This window comes from Petaurus breviceps, unplaced genomic scaffold (genome assembly GCF_028583685.1).
Source record: "Petaurus breviceps papuanus isolate PSGF00001 unplaced genomic scaffold, PetGlider_PUasm1.0 174, whole genome shotgun sequence".
Taxonomy (NCBI): Eukaryota; Metazoa; Chordata; class Mammalia; order Diprotodontia; family Petauridae; genus Petaurus; species Petaurus breviceps.
The window spans coordinates 63,489,215-63,505,128 of record NW_027185761.1 but is presented as its reverse complement, the minus strand read 5'-3'; the positions used below and the strand labels follow the sequence as shown (position 1 = coordinate 63,505,128).

At 42.9% G+C, this 15,914-nt stretch overlaps 1 protein-coding gene across 1 annotated transcript in view; it reads left to right on the top strand.

The window, feature by feature from the left end:
- Positions 1-15,914, top strand: part of SCN10A (sodium voltage-gated channel alpha subunit 10) — a 99,851-nt gene that overhangs the window by 82,018 nt on the left and 1,919 nt on the right. The window contains exons 22-27 of the mRNA XM_069084572.1: positions 2,366-2,488; positions 5,420-5,701; positions 10,221-10,278; positions 11,639-11,776; positions 12,685-12,785; positions 14,183-14,453. Of these exons, the coding sequence (XP_068940673.1) occupies positions 2,366-2,488; positions 5,420-5,701; positions 10,221-10,278; positions 11,639-11,776; positions 12,685-12,785; positions 14,183-14,453 (973 nt within the window). The remainder of the gene's footprint in view (positions 1-2,365; positions 2,489-5,419; positions 5,702-10,220; positions 10,279-11,638; positions 11,777-12,684; positions 12,786-14,182; positions 14,454-15,914) is intronic.

Here is a 15,914-nt window from a genome sequence, read left to right as displayed (position 1 = left end):
GCACGTCCATGGGGCATGGGAGATCTTTAAATCCCATAACCCTTACACCTCCCCAGCCCTCTCCTTCCATGGTTGGTGGGTGGCACAGAAAGGCTGCCTATGTAGAATCATAAGTTAAGGGGGCCCTTTTCTGAGACTTCTGGGGACTGGCCCCACAACATCTTTAGGGACAAAGGAGAGACTGATGGGTGAGAACAGTGGCAACTCTTTGAAGCATCTGAGGCTAACAGGCTTTGTGCTGAGGCTGTGTCTCTTACTCACAGGCCCTTATTTCCTTGTTCAGAGAGAATTGAGAGCCCTGCATGCTTTCTGCTGCCTTTCTATAGGCTTTGAAATGTCAGCGTGGAACACAAAGAAATCTCAAGAGGTGTTCTGTACTGCTACTGAGTGGTGTGTTTTCCATTTGGAAAAAGTGGGTGGGAAATTGGCACTAGGACTACAGAAAGAACTCTGGAATGGGAGCTAAGGAAGTCCAGGGCGAGGGACTGGAACCCCCAAACTTTGGGAAGGGACCTGAGTGACTCAAGCAGACAGTGCTAATGGATTGTTTTGCAACCTACCACACACCCACCTTGAAATATAAGATCCCAGGATTCACAGCTGGAAGGGGCCTTGGACCCCTGGTCCAACCCTCTCTTTCTGGTGGTTACTTAGTCATTTCAGTCATGTCTGATTCTTGGTGACCCCATTTGGGGTTTTCTTGGTGAAGACTGGAGCATTTTGGCATTTCCTTCTCCAGCTCATTTTACAGATGAGGAAACAGATTCAGAGAGGAGAAAAGATTTGCCTACGGATCTACAATTGTATGTGAGACACAGGATTCATACATAGATTCTCTGATTTTAAATCCGGAATCAAAGGATAATTTATAGAATATTTCCCATGTGTCCAGCCCAGTACTTCAGGTCATAAGAATCACAAAATCATTGATTTTCAGTATTGCTAGAGACCTCAGTAGACTTCTAGTTCAACCCAAATTTGAAATCTCGCTGGCAAGTGACCACCAAGAATCTCCCTGAAGAGCCCAATGGAGGAGAATGCCCTCCCTCCAGAGGCAACCTGTCTGGAGAGGTCTGATTATTAGGAAGCTTTTCCTTTCTCAATACTAAATCAGCCTGTCTATCCATCTATCCAGTATTTATGCTCTGAGTTTTCTGGGATTTTTTTTTTCACTTTTTGGAGGCGGGAAGGCAGGGCAATTGGGGTTAAGTTATTTGCCCAACGTCACATGGCTAGTAAGTGTTAAGTGTCTCGAGGCCAAATTTGAACTCAGGTCCTTCTGACTCCAGGGTCAGTGCTCTATTCACTGGGATCTTTCTTCCACAAGACAAATTAAGGACAGTTATCAGGTCCTTTCTAAGTTTTCTCTTTCACATGTTAAACACCTCCAATTTGTTCATATGTTTCTCTCGTGGGGAATTCTGCTCCCCTTCCCTTGCCTACCCAGGCACACTTTCTTGGATGCTTGTAAAGTCCAGTCAATGAGCTTTTATTAAGCACCTACTATGTTCCAGACATTGTGCTAAAATTAAAAAAAGATACAAAAAAAGACCAAAAAAGTTTCCTCCCTCAAAGAGCTTGTATTCTAATGGGAGAAACGACATAAAAACAACCACATAACATCAAGATAATACAATATAAACTTGAAGACAACCTTAACAGTAAGAGGGCATAGAGACTTGGAAAGGCTTCTCCAAGAAGGTGGGATTTTAGTTTGGACTTGAAGGAAGCCAGGGAGTGGAGATGAGGAGGGAGAGAGTTCTACTCACGGGGGTCAGCCAGATTTGTGTCTGACCAAAGAACAACTAAAATTTGAATTGTGGTCCATCCAAATATATAGACCTTTTTCACATGAAGTGTGAAAGTTTCTTCATCCTCTATTTGGAAAGCTCATTTCTGAAACCCAAGTGCAAAACTTTACATTTGCACCTCTCAGCTTTTGTTTGATTAGATTCAGCCCAATTTTTTAGCCTGTTGAGACCTTTTTGGATTCCTCCGTTGGCCCAGGGATGTGCTGGAGTCAGATCATCCCAGCTCATAGAGTCAATTGTTGAAGATTCAGCGTGAACATTTATACCTCAAAAATCAGCAAATACTACAAGTTAAGGTTTGATTAATTGTTTTTTTAAATTGTCCGGACATAAGAAAGTGATGCAAAGTTAAGAGTGAATTAAAAGTGTCATGGATACATCCCCCCCCCCCAAGAACGAGTTAAACATTTACCAGCATCCCCTGCTTGGCATCCATTGTATTCACTCTCACTCCCAGTTCTGTGGAGCTGCTTTTCCTCTTGGTGAAGAAAACTAATTCAAGAACTAGCTTTGCTCCCAGTATGACCTTAGGTAACTTTTCTATCTTCCTTCAGGTTTCGATGATAAGCCTCATAGCAAATACACTTGGCTACTCTGATATCGGCCCCATTAAATCCCTCCGGACCCTCCGGGCGCTGAGACCCCTAAGGGCACTGTCACGATTTGAAGGCATGAGGGTAAGGCTGAAATGGTAAAATTTGCAAATATCATCTCTGTTCCAAATCATCTAAAATTCATCATTCCCCTTCCCCTAGTTTCATAAATTAAGAGATGGGATAGACCTCAGAGACCATAAGGCCCAACTCCCTTCACTTTACAGACAAGGACATTGATCCCCATAGAAATGAAGTGACTGACCCAAGGTCACACAGAGAGCAAAATTAGGATTTGAACCCAGACCTTCAGACTCCAAATCCAACACTCTTTCCAGCGTGTCTTTTTTGACCCAGGACAAGTCTGATATAGGAAATGGTGCTTGTCTTTATCTGGATAAGGTAGTTGCTTTTGATCTCCACTCAGGGAGTGATATCCAACTGGAAAAGGTTTAGAAGGATTTCTTAAGTCTCTCTCCAGATATCACCATCACGTGGGAAAGACCCTTTTGAAAATTAAAATGAATATGTGAATAAAAGTCCACACCACTGTGAGTGAGCTCTCCATCCTCGAGGGTCTTTTTTCATCCAGATCCGGACATTTGCATGTTTCATGGAACTTTCAGCTCCAAGTCTGGGTGTATCATTTAAGTGTCTCTAACAATCTATTTGTAAAAGATGAGTTCGATGACCAAGAGTATGAAGGGTGTAGTTGTACCTGGAGTCAGAAAGACCTGAATTCGAATTTAGCCTCAGGGACTCACTGGCTATGTGATCCTGGGCAAATCACTCTGCCTGGCCAGGCTTCAATCTCCTGATTTGCAAAACAGAGATAAGAAATTTGTAGCACCCACCCACCAGGGTTGTTATGAGGGTCAAATGAGAGAATGTATGTGAAGCATTCTGCAAACTTGAAGATGCCACATAAAAGCTAGTTATTATGAGGTTGATAGTGCCTACATATTTCTGTAAGTACATACACTTGGGACTGGGCTGTGTCAGATCCTGCTGGTCCCAATAGAAAGAACCCCTTTGAAGGGCTTCCAAAATGGACCCATACCACAATCCATTTCATGCCAATGATTTCTCAAGACCCCTGTTTATTTACCTTAAGGTCCACATCAAAGAACACCCCCACCAGACAAATGAGAGCTGATCTCATTTCCCTTCTAACTTGTCTTCTCTTTCCAATTCACTCCACAAAGTGCTGGCAGAGGGGCCCCAGGAATGTAGAGCTCCAATCATGTCACTCCTGTGCTCCAAAATCTTCTGAGGCTCCCTTTTGTTTATAGGCCAAATTCCAGTTTCTTCATCTTGAAGATGAAGACCCTGTATTAGATAGCTTCACTCACCTTATTCAGTCTTACCTCCTACTTCTCTACATCTGACCCAATGTAATCCAATAAACATTGGGTAAGCCCTTTCTATGTGCACACATTACTGACAGTACATCCAAATCAGGCTACTTGCTGCTGCCTCAAACATTCCTCCACACTTTCCTACCATATCATTCATGCAAACGTTGCACAGGTATTCTGGGGGCATGGCCAAGATTCAAATTCACACCTTCCAATTCCCAGCATAGTGGTTCTTTCTATAATATTGTAATCCTTCCTCATCTTACTAATGGGGGAAGGGGCACTTCTAATTGATTGAATTATTTCTGAAGTCATAGTTTTTCTTTTATTAAATAAAATTCTTTTAACTAATTTAATTGTGTTTCCAGTCTTGAATCAAGTAGGCCTATGTAAATGAGAAAATGCATAAAACATTTTGTAAATCTCAAAGCACTATATAAATGCTAGCAATGATTCTTATTTGGGCAGGTCCTATGTGTCAGACTTCCAAAGGTGCCAGTTTCTTGGGTTATATATACTTTAATGTATGTCCATGTGCTTGCCCTGCCTCCAGAATTCCTGCAACAATTGCCAATAATAAAGGCAATATGTAGCAAGAATAGTCAAGATTATAATTATAGGCATTAGAGTGAGCCCCACTATTCACATATGGGAGGGCAGGCAGGCATCAGTGTGAGAATGTGTTCTGGAGAGGAATCACACTAACATGCAGAGAATCCTGGACTTGAGTCAGGATGGCCCTGGGTTCAGATCCCGAATATACTTTCTAGCTGTGTCACTGTGGCCGAGTCACTTCCCTTTCCTGTGCTTATTTCCTCATTCATAATAATATGTACAGAGGCAGGTCCAGGGCTCTGGTGAGGCTTGAAAGAGAGCATCTAAGTAAAGCACTTTTCAGATCTAAAAACACTATAGAGAAAAATGGCAGCTACAGTTGCTGGTGATGGCAGAGTCTGCATAGCACCACATTCCACGTTGTGAGTCATTATATCAAAGCAAGGATCCAGAGTGTGTGTGTGTGTGAGTGTTTCTGTGGATCTGTGTGTGTATGAGTGTGCATCTGTGTGTGTTCAGTATGTCTATGAAATTGTCCTTATCTCTTAATAATTACTGACATTTACATAAGTGCTTGAAGCTTTGTGAAATGCTTTGCATATATTACCTCATATATTGCCTCCTGAGTGAGGTGGGCAATGCACATATCATAATCCTTTTTTTTACAATTAAGGAAACTGAGGCTCAGAGAGCTTAACTGAACTGGTGACAAGTGGATTGATTCAGGATTCGAACCCTGGCCTTCCTGACTCCAGGTGTGGTGCTCTATCTACTGGACCACACTTCTGGACCTTGGTGTTCCTTGTCTTAGGGGGAGTATTTTGAATCCATTTCTAACAAATGAAACACAATTGCTTTTCTAAAAACATTGAGGAAAAACAATTCTGCAACCTCGATGAGTGTCCAATCCCTGTGTCTTACCACTTCAGAGACAGAAAATTATTCTACTGTCCAATCAGCTCATGTTTTTTGTAACTTGTCCATTTTAGAAGTAATTATAGTCAGCTCTCTTTCTCCCTTCCCCCCTCCCTTTCTTCTCCCCCCTCTTCCCCTCTCCCTCCCCTCTCTCCCCTTCCCTCTTTCCCCCTCTTTTTATTCTTAGGTGGTTGTAGATGCTCTGGTCGGTGCGATCCCTTCCATCATGAATGTACTTCTGGTCTGCCTTATATTCTGGCTCATCTTCAGCATCATGGGAGTGAATCTCTTTTCAGGAAAATTTGGCAGATGCATTAATATCACCCTGGGAGACTTCTCCCCTGTGAATGTGTCAATTGCCAATAACAAGGTCCAATGTGATGACCAGAATAGCTCAGGTCTTTTCTGGGACACTGTGAAAGTCAACTTTAATAATGTGGGAATAGGTTACCTTGCTCTCCTGCAGGTGGTAAGTTCTTTTCTTCTCTCTTGTCATTGGAAGAATAATATGGTAGAGGAGATGGCCAAAGAGAAGTCATAGAAATATGGCATCCAAAAGCTTTGGATAAACTGAATGCCATTGAGCATTCTGCCACTTCCAATTTGTCTCTAATAACAGCAGAAAGAAATGGACGTGGTGATGAGAATCCATGCATAGGTAAAGCTCATGCCATTCATTAGAGTAGACAGCTCAGTCTAACTAGTCTTTATAGATTCTAAGCATAAAAAGCTCTTCTAGGTTAAAGGCATGTTTTAAATCAGCTTTCACTTAAAGCCTCAACTCATGAGCCCCCACCAATGCTGTTTTACTAAACCAGTCAGAGGTTTATTAGTCTCTGACAAGAGATATTTAAAGAACAAGCAGAGTATAATAAATGAGAAAGGAAACCACACCGTTCCCCCGGACATGCAAGGATGCCCCCTCCTACAGATTCCCACAGGGAAGGACTTCTCCACGTTGAGTCCTTTGCTTCTGCTCCCCATGCTGCCTTATTGGCACTGGGTTGCAGGCTAAGAAGCAGAAAGTATATAATTTTGCTCAATGGGTCAGTATAAAAGATGCTGTTTGCCAGGGTGTGCATCACCTATCTTGCCATGGGAATACTGAATCCTCGGGAATCTGCTGCATCAATATCCTAAGTCTGCAGCTACAACAAAACAATCAAAGGATTAATGAAAAGTAAGTCCAATTAAATGTAATCAGTAAGAGATCTGGCAAAGTACAGAGGAAAGAGCAGTAGGTTTGGAGTCAGAGAATCTGGTTTCAAATCCCACCTCTGTGTGACCTTGGACCTCAGTTAATTCATCTTTACAAGGAGAGGATTGGACTAGATGACCCTTCAGTCCTGTTTGGTTCTAAATTTGTGATTCTATGAAACTTTGTTATGTTATATTTTCCTAGATGCCACAGCCATCAAGCCAATGCCTCATCCCAAAAACTGTGGCACTGTCCCAATAACTCACACTGTTTTGTAGCATTTGAAGGTTTACACAGTGGATAGAAATCTCTCTGGTCTTGGAGTCAGGAAGACTCATGTCCTGCAGCTGATACACAGGTTGTGGAACTCTGGGCACGACCCCACTTCCTCAGTGATGCAGTCATCCCTCTAAGACAAAGAAGCTGCAAAAGAGGTGGCTATCTGCATCATGGGATTATAGATCTGGGGCTAGAAAGGACTGTCAAGGCCATATGGTCCAACCCATTCATTCAACCTCTCCACTCCTCAGTTTCCTCATTCATATAATGAATGGGTTGACCTCTAAAGTCTAAATGACTGATGCATGGTCACCCATATAATAAATGGTTGGACTGGGATTTGAGCCAATGTCCTTTGACTACAAATCTAATATCTTTCTTGATCAGCAAAAGAAGTTTCTACACTGATTGTTCCCTACAATGATAAAATCTCAACAAGCCTGTGAGGTACAGAGGGCAAATGTCTTTATCTCCACTTTAAAAGGAAGGCTGAGCACAAGTGTTCAGAGAGGTTAACATGGCGGCATGGCTGGGGGTGTGGACTCTCCAGATTCCGAGTCCAGAACTCTTTCCACCATATAAAACTGCTATCTTCAGTCAGCCATCCTGGTGCTATCTCAGCCAAAAAATCAAACAGCCCCTCCGCACCAGCTGTTCCTCACAGGGCTGATTCGCCAGCAGCAACCTCAGTAAGCATAGCTCTGTACCCCTCAGCAGGGCTGGGTGGGCTACTCATCTCATGCACCAGACTACTCCCCCCCTCCACTAAAAGAAACATAACCACTGGACTAGGGTTAGAGTGTGACAACTCAGCAGTGGGACCCATGGATTTATTCCAAAAGGTATATGCAGGCACAGTAAAATATGGCAGCCATGTCTCCAACTGAGTAACACCTTGAATGAATGGTCTTATGATCTCTACACCTACATGGAGGGCCCCATAGGCATAATCCCCCAGGACTTCTGGGGCCTATTCTAATTCCTCAGCATCCATGGGGAGCTATGACAGTTGTTTATGTCCTGGAGCAACTGCCATGCCAAGTGTCTGGTCACTGGTGTGGTTAATAGCAACCCCTCATGAAAATGGCCCACTGACTCCACTTACTGCACCAGTTTTCACCATACCTGACACCTCAAAATTGTGCCTTGGGTCAATCTTCCATGTATACTGTCTCCTTTCATACACTATATCACATCCGGGCCTTGCCCAGATAGTCTGCCTTTTCTGAGAAGCCCAAGTAATGTGCCAGGAGCAGAGGAGACCTGGTCAAGGGATTAAAGTGAACCATCTACCCGAGAGAAAAGCAGAGGTGAGAGAAGCCTGCCAGTTTGATTTCTAGTTAAGAGCTTCTTACAGACAATAGCTGCCAGCAAATTCTGTTGGCATTAGAGCTTTAGAAGCAGACCTCTACTAATTAGGAATAAAAGGCAGCTGATAAAACAAGAGGAACCTCACAAGAAAAATTGGGGAAATCTACAGAAAAATAAAAGGTGGGAATCCACTATGAGTAGAACCTCACTGAAGATACCACATCACTATCACAACTAAGCCCTAGTGATGACAGACTGACTGTCTACTATTAAGCTACCATTGAGAATGACAAAGAAAGAAGGGTTATCACTTCTAGCAAGTAGGGGTGTAAAGGAAAGTTTTCCACTTTCTCTCCAGGAGAACCTTTCCAATGATTGTAGAGAGTGGAAAATGCTTCTGTTTCTTCCAGTGTCAAGTGACAGCTATGAATAAAGGGCAGGTTGGTACAAGTCCAAGATGGCCACCATATGACTAGACATCAGAGACCTACAAACTCAGTATGAATCAGCAGTATAACATGGTGACCAAAGGAACTGACTCAACCTGAGGTTGCATTGAGAGAGGCATGCTACCCATAGCATGGCAGAGTGTGGCTAGAGAAATGGAGTTGGGGTCAAAAAGACTTGGGTTCAAATCCCACCTCTGACATATATTAACTGCTCGACCTTAGGCAGATCATCTAAACTCTTAGTGATCCAGACAACCATACAAGACTCTTAAGTCTTAGAGCAAGTGCTGCTCTGCATTGGTAGAGGGAGTTTACTGAATGGGAGTTTCCTACCCCAGTGTTTGGACCAATGTTTTCAACAAGAGAGCCAACGGCCTCATTGTAGCATTCCTTGGTCAGACTATCTATTCCACATGTCTTTCATTTGGGTGCCATGTTTTAGGAAAGGCCATTGAAGAAACCAAGGATGTTTAGTCTGGAGGAGATAAGACTTGGGAAAGATGTGATTACTGTCTTCAAGTACCAAAAAGATTGTCATGAGAATTGACTGTTTATATTGACTTATGTAAATTCAGTTCATAGGGAAAATTTCCCCAATGTGGAAAGCACTGCCTGGAATGTTTATCACTGATGGTTTTCAAAGGAAGACATTGCTTCTCAGGGATAGTATAGGAATGATTCTTGTTCAAATACCAGCCATGATGAATGGTGAACCACAGCAAGCCCAAGATGTTCTGATTGCATGATAGTCTTCTTCCATGATATTCTATAAAGTAGGAATATAGAAGTGTAAAAAATTGGCTCCTCCTCTCCATCCATCAGATGTCAGGTATTAACTGGAATCATTAGATCACAAAATTAGAATGGAAAAGGACCTCAGAGGTCATCTAGTCTAGCACTCTCATTTTACAGATGAGGAAACTGAGGCCCAGAGATTAATAATAATAGCAATAGCTAACATTTATTTAGCACCTGCTATGTTCCAGGCCCTAGGCTAAGTGCTTTACAGCTATTATCTCATTTGGTCCTCAAGACGGCCTTGGGAGGTAGGTGATATTTTTATCCTCATGTAACAGATGGATAAACTGAGGCAAGTCAAGGATAACAAGGGTCACATGGCTAAGCTAGTGTCTCAATCTGGGTTTAAACCAGATTCTTCCTGACTCCAAACCCATCACTCTGGGCCACTAAGGTCACATAGGCAGTGAATAACATGTCTGGGATTTAAATCATAGATACAGAGCTGAACAGGATCTCAAAGCTCATCTAGTACAATTCCCTTATTTTACAGAAGAGAAAACTGAGGCCCCAAATTTTAAGCGTCAAACCCAAGGTCACCAAGGTACTGTCAGAAGCAGGATTTGAACCCTATTTGAACATATTCCTAATTCAGCATTCTTTTCACTATCTCACACCTATACAAAGGGCATTTTGGGTCAGACCCACCGAATGGCTGAATTCACCATTTCATCCACAGTTCCAGGTGTAAATAGATTATCCACATCTCCAGGAACCTTCTTCCTTACTGTACCCAGGCTTCTGGCTCCCGACCATGTCTGTGGAAGCCAAAGAGAGCCTTGGAAGTCCCTTCAGTTATATATATAAAAATGTTTAGTTCCATGAAGACACATGAGATAAGAACTCTCTGCCAGCTGTATGGGGGTATAAGTGATATGAAGTGTTTGCAAATGGAGTTTCAGTCACAGGCTGCTGCCCAGCTCTCAAATTTGCCATCTGCCCTTTATTTCCAGGCAACATTTAAAGGGTGGATGGACATCATGTACGCTGCTGTGGATTCCCGGAAGGTGGGTTCCTTGGGGCCTCATGTCTTCATATAATTTTTCTCAGTCTGTAGCAACATCAAAATCCCCCTGTTTCATAGTTGAAGGCAAAAGCAGTGACTGCATGCTAGAAATTATTGTGAATGAGGAGCTTTCTCTCACTAGTGAGGCTTAGGTGACAGGAATTGTCTTCCTCCCCACCTCCAAAAAAGCCCTTCCTATCTGCCCTAGAGAGGAAAAGTGAACGCCTGTCACTAGCACCAGCTCCTTGTCAAGTCATGGTGTCAGAAAAGGTGTCCCCGACCCCCTAGTGCTCCTTCTGTCCTTTGACCTCCTCTTGGCCTCCCTCTCCATTCCCAAACAGGAGGAAGGTATCTGACGAGAAGTTAGAGACTGACTGCAGAGGTCTTCCCGGGACTGTTGTGGACCTCGAAAAGAGGAAACCAATGAAAGCAGTTCTTAATCTGATGTAATGAAATTAATGGTGCATTTCACACAATTAATCAGTCAACAAACATGTTTCAAGTGCTTTCTCTGTGCCAGGCACTGTGCTAAATGCTGGAGAGACAAATCAAAAGCAAAAATAGTTCTTGCCCTCAAGGGGCTTACATTCCAATGAGGGAAACAACATCTACAAAGTAGTACACACAAGATAAATACAGAGTAGGTGGAAGGGAGCCTTAGAGGGCAAGGTACCCACAAAGGGGTAAGGGGGAAGGCAGGAAGGGGTGAAGGTATTTTCCAACTTTCACCCCCCCTTGCATCTATATGATATAATCATTCTCCCTAAGATGTTTTAAAAAAAAAAACCTGACTGTGTCTTTCTTCTCTCCCCAAGATAATTTAAGACAGAGACCTAGATCAGCTTTTAGCCAAGGAATGAATCGTTTTTTTGGGTAATTTCAGACCCAATATCAGCACAGTGGAGGAAGATGTTCAGAGAAAGGCACCTTCTTGGAACCCCTTACCTACTCCTCCTGTGGGTTTGGCTCATTGAGCATGGGGATCTAAATGCATATTTTAATGTTATTCACCAAAGTAGAAAGGGAGGGAACTTTCCTCAGTGTCCCCTAGGCACAGGATCTCCCATGAATCCTATCAAGTGCTACCAGTCAAGATTCTGCTCAAGGTTCCTCATTCAGTCTCCATAACCTCTCATTTGTGCTTTGTTACTTTTCAATCCAAAGTTTTCATGACCATTTCTCATTGACTGTCATAAGCCTCCATTCCAGGCCCATTGTTGGGGCTGGGGCAAACTTGAGCCCTGTCTTGGGCATCCAGCCCTTGAAAGCTGCTCCTGGATCCGTGTTTATTCACTTTGTCTTTGCCCACCCAAGCCTGTGGCACCAGTTCCTGATGCTTCCTCTGCTCTGTTTGGCTGTAGCAAGAGGAGCAGCCCCAGTGGGAAGCCAATGTGTACATGTACCTGTATTTTGTCATCTTCATCATCTTCGGGGGCTTCTTCACCCTGAACCTCTTCGTTGGAGTCATAATTGACAATTTCAATCAACAAAAGAAAAAGATAAGTGTCTCTTTTAAGCTGATGAGCCCTTGAACCTCTGGTGCAGCTCTTCTGTGTTTTTGGCTTGTGGCTGTCTGAGTCTCTGGCTGTGACCCCCCCCCCAGACTGGCGCAGGAGCCCTGTTTCCAATAGTCAACAGACACTCAAGGCACTGTTCTAACAGCAGAGGATATGAAAAAAGGAGAAAGATAGTCTTTGTGTTCAAGGAGCACAAATGCTCTCCTCTTCTAATGGAATTCCTTCTCTCTGAGCAGGTGAAGGCAGCCTGGGGATAGAGGTGGCCAGGAAAGGACCTTCTGAGTCCCAGGGATTCACTCAAGAAAACAGTTATTAAATATCTACTGTGAGCACTGAATACTGAAGAAGATAAAAGTTTAGCCTAAGACACGGTCTGTGCCCCCCATGGAGCTTACAGTCTAGGATGAGGTTTGAACACAAACATATAACACTGGGAACAGCCTGGTTAAAAGGCAGGTGGGATGGACAGCTGTCTTAGACTCTATAGTATATGACTACAAATCCCAAGACTACATAAAGAGTTTCCTTACCTACCTTTGAAGGTGGCCACAGGTTTACATTGAACAAGGTTTGGCTGTCATCAATGTGATGAGTCTTTTGAAAAGAGAGTTTGAATTTACAGATGGACATAGCCTTGTGGTCCTAGAGATGGGGCTGATGATGAGATTAGGAGTTTGGGTCATTGAGTAAGGAGAGTGGAGTTTAATATGGTCAGTATCCAAAAGAGTGACATTCTTTGGGAGCCCAGAGCCTAGATTGGGAACTGTCTTAGATCCTTTCCAAATTCTAAATTTTTTGAGTCCGTGAAATTTGATGGAGCTGTCCTTGTGTGTGTCCAGATGGCCAGCTGTGCTTTTCCTCTTTGCTAATGGTAATATTAACTCCTGTACTTAGGTGGTCAAGACATATTCATGACAGAAGAACAGAAGAAATATTATAATGCCATGAAAAAACTAGGATCGAAAAAGCCTCAAAAACCAATCCCAAGACCTCTGGTAAGCCCTGGAATTTCTTATAATCATATATACATATTGTCTGATAAATTTAATAGCTGTCAATAGGGAGAAAGTGTGGCATAGTGGCTAAAAGATGAGTCTTGGAGCCAGGAAGGCTTGGGTTCAAATCCCACCTCTGACACCTACTGGTTTTGTGACCCTGGGCAGTCCTATCCTCTCAGTGACCCCCAGTGAACTCCCTAAGGCTCTAAGTTACAGAGATGTTCCTGGTCTGCTTTGCTGAAGAAAGTTTTCATATTAGGATGCAGTCACAGATCCTCTGACTAAAGAAACCAACTCAATAGAAAGCCACTGACAACAGTAAAACTTCAGATGAACAAAGGAAATAAAAAATAAAATCCCACACAGCTCTATGAACTCCAAAGTGTTCCCAGTTGTTTAAGAAAGAACTAGATTATTAGTAACAATGGTCACTAATTTCCTTCTCATGGCCTTTCCAATCTCTTCTTCTGTTGCTAATCTTGCTGCTATCATTTTTAATATAGTCCTTGTCATAGGGTGATAGGATAATAGATGAAGAGTTGGGAGGAAAATCAGAGGTCATCTAGTCCAACCCCCTGATTTTAGAAGTCAGGAAAAGGAGGTCTAGCAAGGCAAAAATTACTTGCCTAAGGTCACATTGGAAGTATCAGATCCAGGATTCAAACCCAAGCCCACTGACTCCAAAACCAGCATCATTTCCACTATACCTACTTCTAATCCCCAATGGATTGGAAGGCTGAGAGACTGAAGGCTAGAAGAAAGGTTAGAAGTCCAAAGCAATAACCCAGGTAGGAGACAAGGAAGGACTGGATTAGGTAGTGATGACGGGAATGGAAAGATTATGTAATGGAGAATCAGTGAAACTTGGGCGCAGATTGGCTATGGAAGGTGAAAGAGGGAGAGAGGGGGGACACCAAAGGTAAAAAATACATTAGCTAAAGAACCTTAGTCCAGACCCATGTCCATGGGAGGATGACCAGAGCTTTGCTCCAGGGCACAGAGAATATTTCCCTTTAGCAAAGGCAACTAAGTGTAGGACTGAGTTAGTTGGACTAATCTAATAAATAGGCAGCTACCAGATGGTGGGTTTCCTCCTCTGTGAAAAGGAGATGCCTCATGTCATGAGGTTCCATGTCTTTCCCTCTGTCCTCATCCCCATTCCTCCCACCCCCCCTCCACAAACACACATACACACACACTCCCACATACATACATACACAATGTCTTGTCCTGAAAGCATTTTTGAAGTGCTTGTCATAGACACTAGAATTTCTAGTTATGTCCTTACTCCTACCCTACCATGCTATGTGGTCCCATTTCCAAATCTCATTAACACATACTATGTACTTAATAAATGTGTATTGATTGGCCAATGTGACCCCTTCTTTTCCCAGAACAAATACCAAGGCTTTGTGTTTGATATTGTAACCAAACAAGCCTTCGACGTGGCCATCATGGTCCTCATCTGCCTTAATATGATCACCATGATGGTAGAGACAGATAACCAGAGTGATGAGAAGACCAGTATCCTCAACCGGATCAACCAGTTCTTCGTTGCTGTCTTCACAGCAGAGTGTGTCCTGAAGATGTTTGCCCTGAGACATTACTATTTCATCAACGGGTGGAACATCTTTGATTTAATTGTTGTTGTTCTCTCAGTTGCAAGTAAGTAATCATGTGGAGGAGGAGGGACCCCTGGTCTCCTAGTCTGGGTGGAGTGAGCAGCTGGGGTGCTTTTGAAACTGATGAAGGAGTCACAAAGAGATACTTCTTTGAACTTCAAAAATTCACCCAAGAAACCACATGACATGCTTACCATGGCAGTCTTCTTGATGAGATAGCTAACACAGGGCCTTCTTGGATGGAGTAAGTGCTCTGGAGTTTGTTATAGCAAATTGTGTGGCATAAGAGTGGTTAGAGAATCAGCCTCAGATTCAGGAAGGCCTGGGTTCAAGTCTTGTCTCTGACATGTATCAGCTGTGTGATCTTAGGCAAATGACTTCACCTTTCAATGTCCCAGGCAACTATCTGAAATTCCACATTATAAAACACATATTGGTCTGCATTGGTAGAGGGAGCTTCCTCACTGAGCATTGTACCAATGTACCAATGAATTCACAAGTCTGGTCCCCCCTTTAAAATAAGAAAAGGACTTGGGGTGGTTAGGTGATGCAGTGAATAGAGCACTGGCCCTGGAGTCAGGAGGACCTGAGTTCAAATCCGGACTCAGACACTTAACACAAAAACTAGCCGTGTGACTTTGGGCAAGTCACTTAACCCCAATTGCCTTCCAAAAGCAAAAAAAATTAAAATTGAAAAAATTAAAAATGGATTGTTCTACATAGTCCTGAGAATCTCTCCTGATAAGTAATGCTCTCTTGACACCATACATTATGGGAAATGAACTCCTATGGGCATGCCAGCTGTACTTCATTTAAAGTACAATGTAGATCCAGACCAGCCTCTGTAGACATTAGCTATGTTTCCAGCTGTCTTTCCCAGATGGAATCCAAGAAACCAGGGGCCATGTCTCAGAGTCCCTCTGGAGTGTTTTTCTGGAGAGAGTCAAGAAAACTCTATCTTTATTGCCATAATCACTGGCTTTGTTTCAGAGATATTTTTCTGTTGGAAGGAAAACTAGGATCTAATTTGTTAAGATGTTCAATCACATAAAAAGTCTTCCCCTGTTCAAGTTCAGACTATAACCCTGACCACAAAAAGGTTAAAATTTCTTGTTTTTACCCTCCAAAATTTCATGTGGTGTGGGGAAGGGAAAGAGGAAGAAAAATACCTAGAAATACTTCATGCTTCCTCTCATTTCATTTCTCCAGTCTCCCCTAGCTTCCATTAGCTCCAAATGGATTCTCCCCCAAGTCACTTTCAAGAAAAATAAACAGCTTCCCGAGCATTGGACAATGGTTGCTAAGCAAATTCTCCAAGAACTTACATCCATGTTCATTATGACACCCTTGGCATTAATGCCTAGATATATATATGAGAATTCAGTAAGCCACTAAGTTAGCAATCATTTATCTAGCATCCACCCAAGTACAGGTTCTCTCTGTACCAGAGAAAAGGAAGAAAAGAAGAACAGAAGGAAAGAAGGAAGGAAGGAAGGAAGGAAGG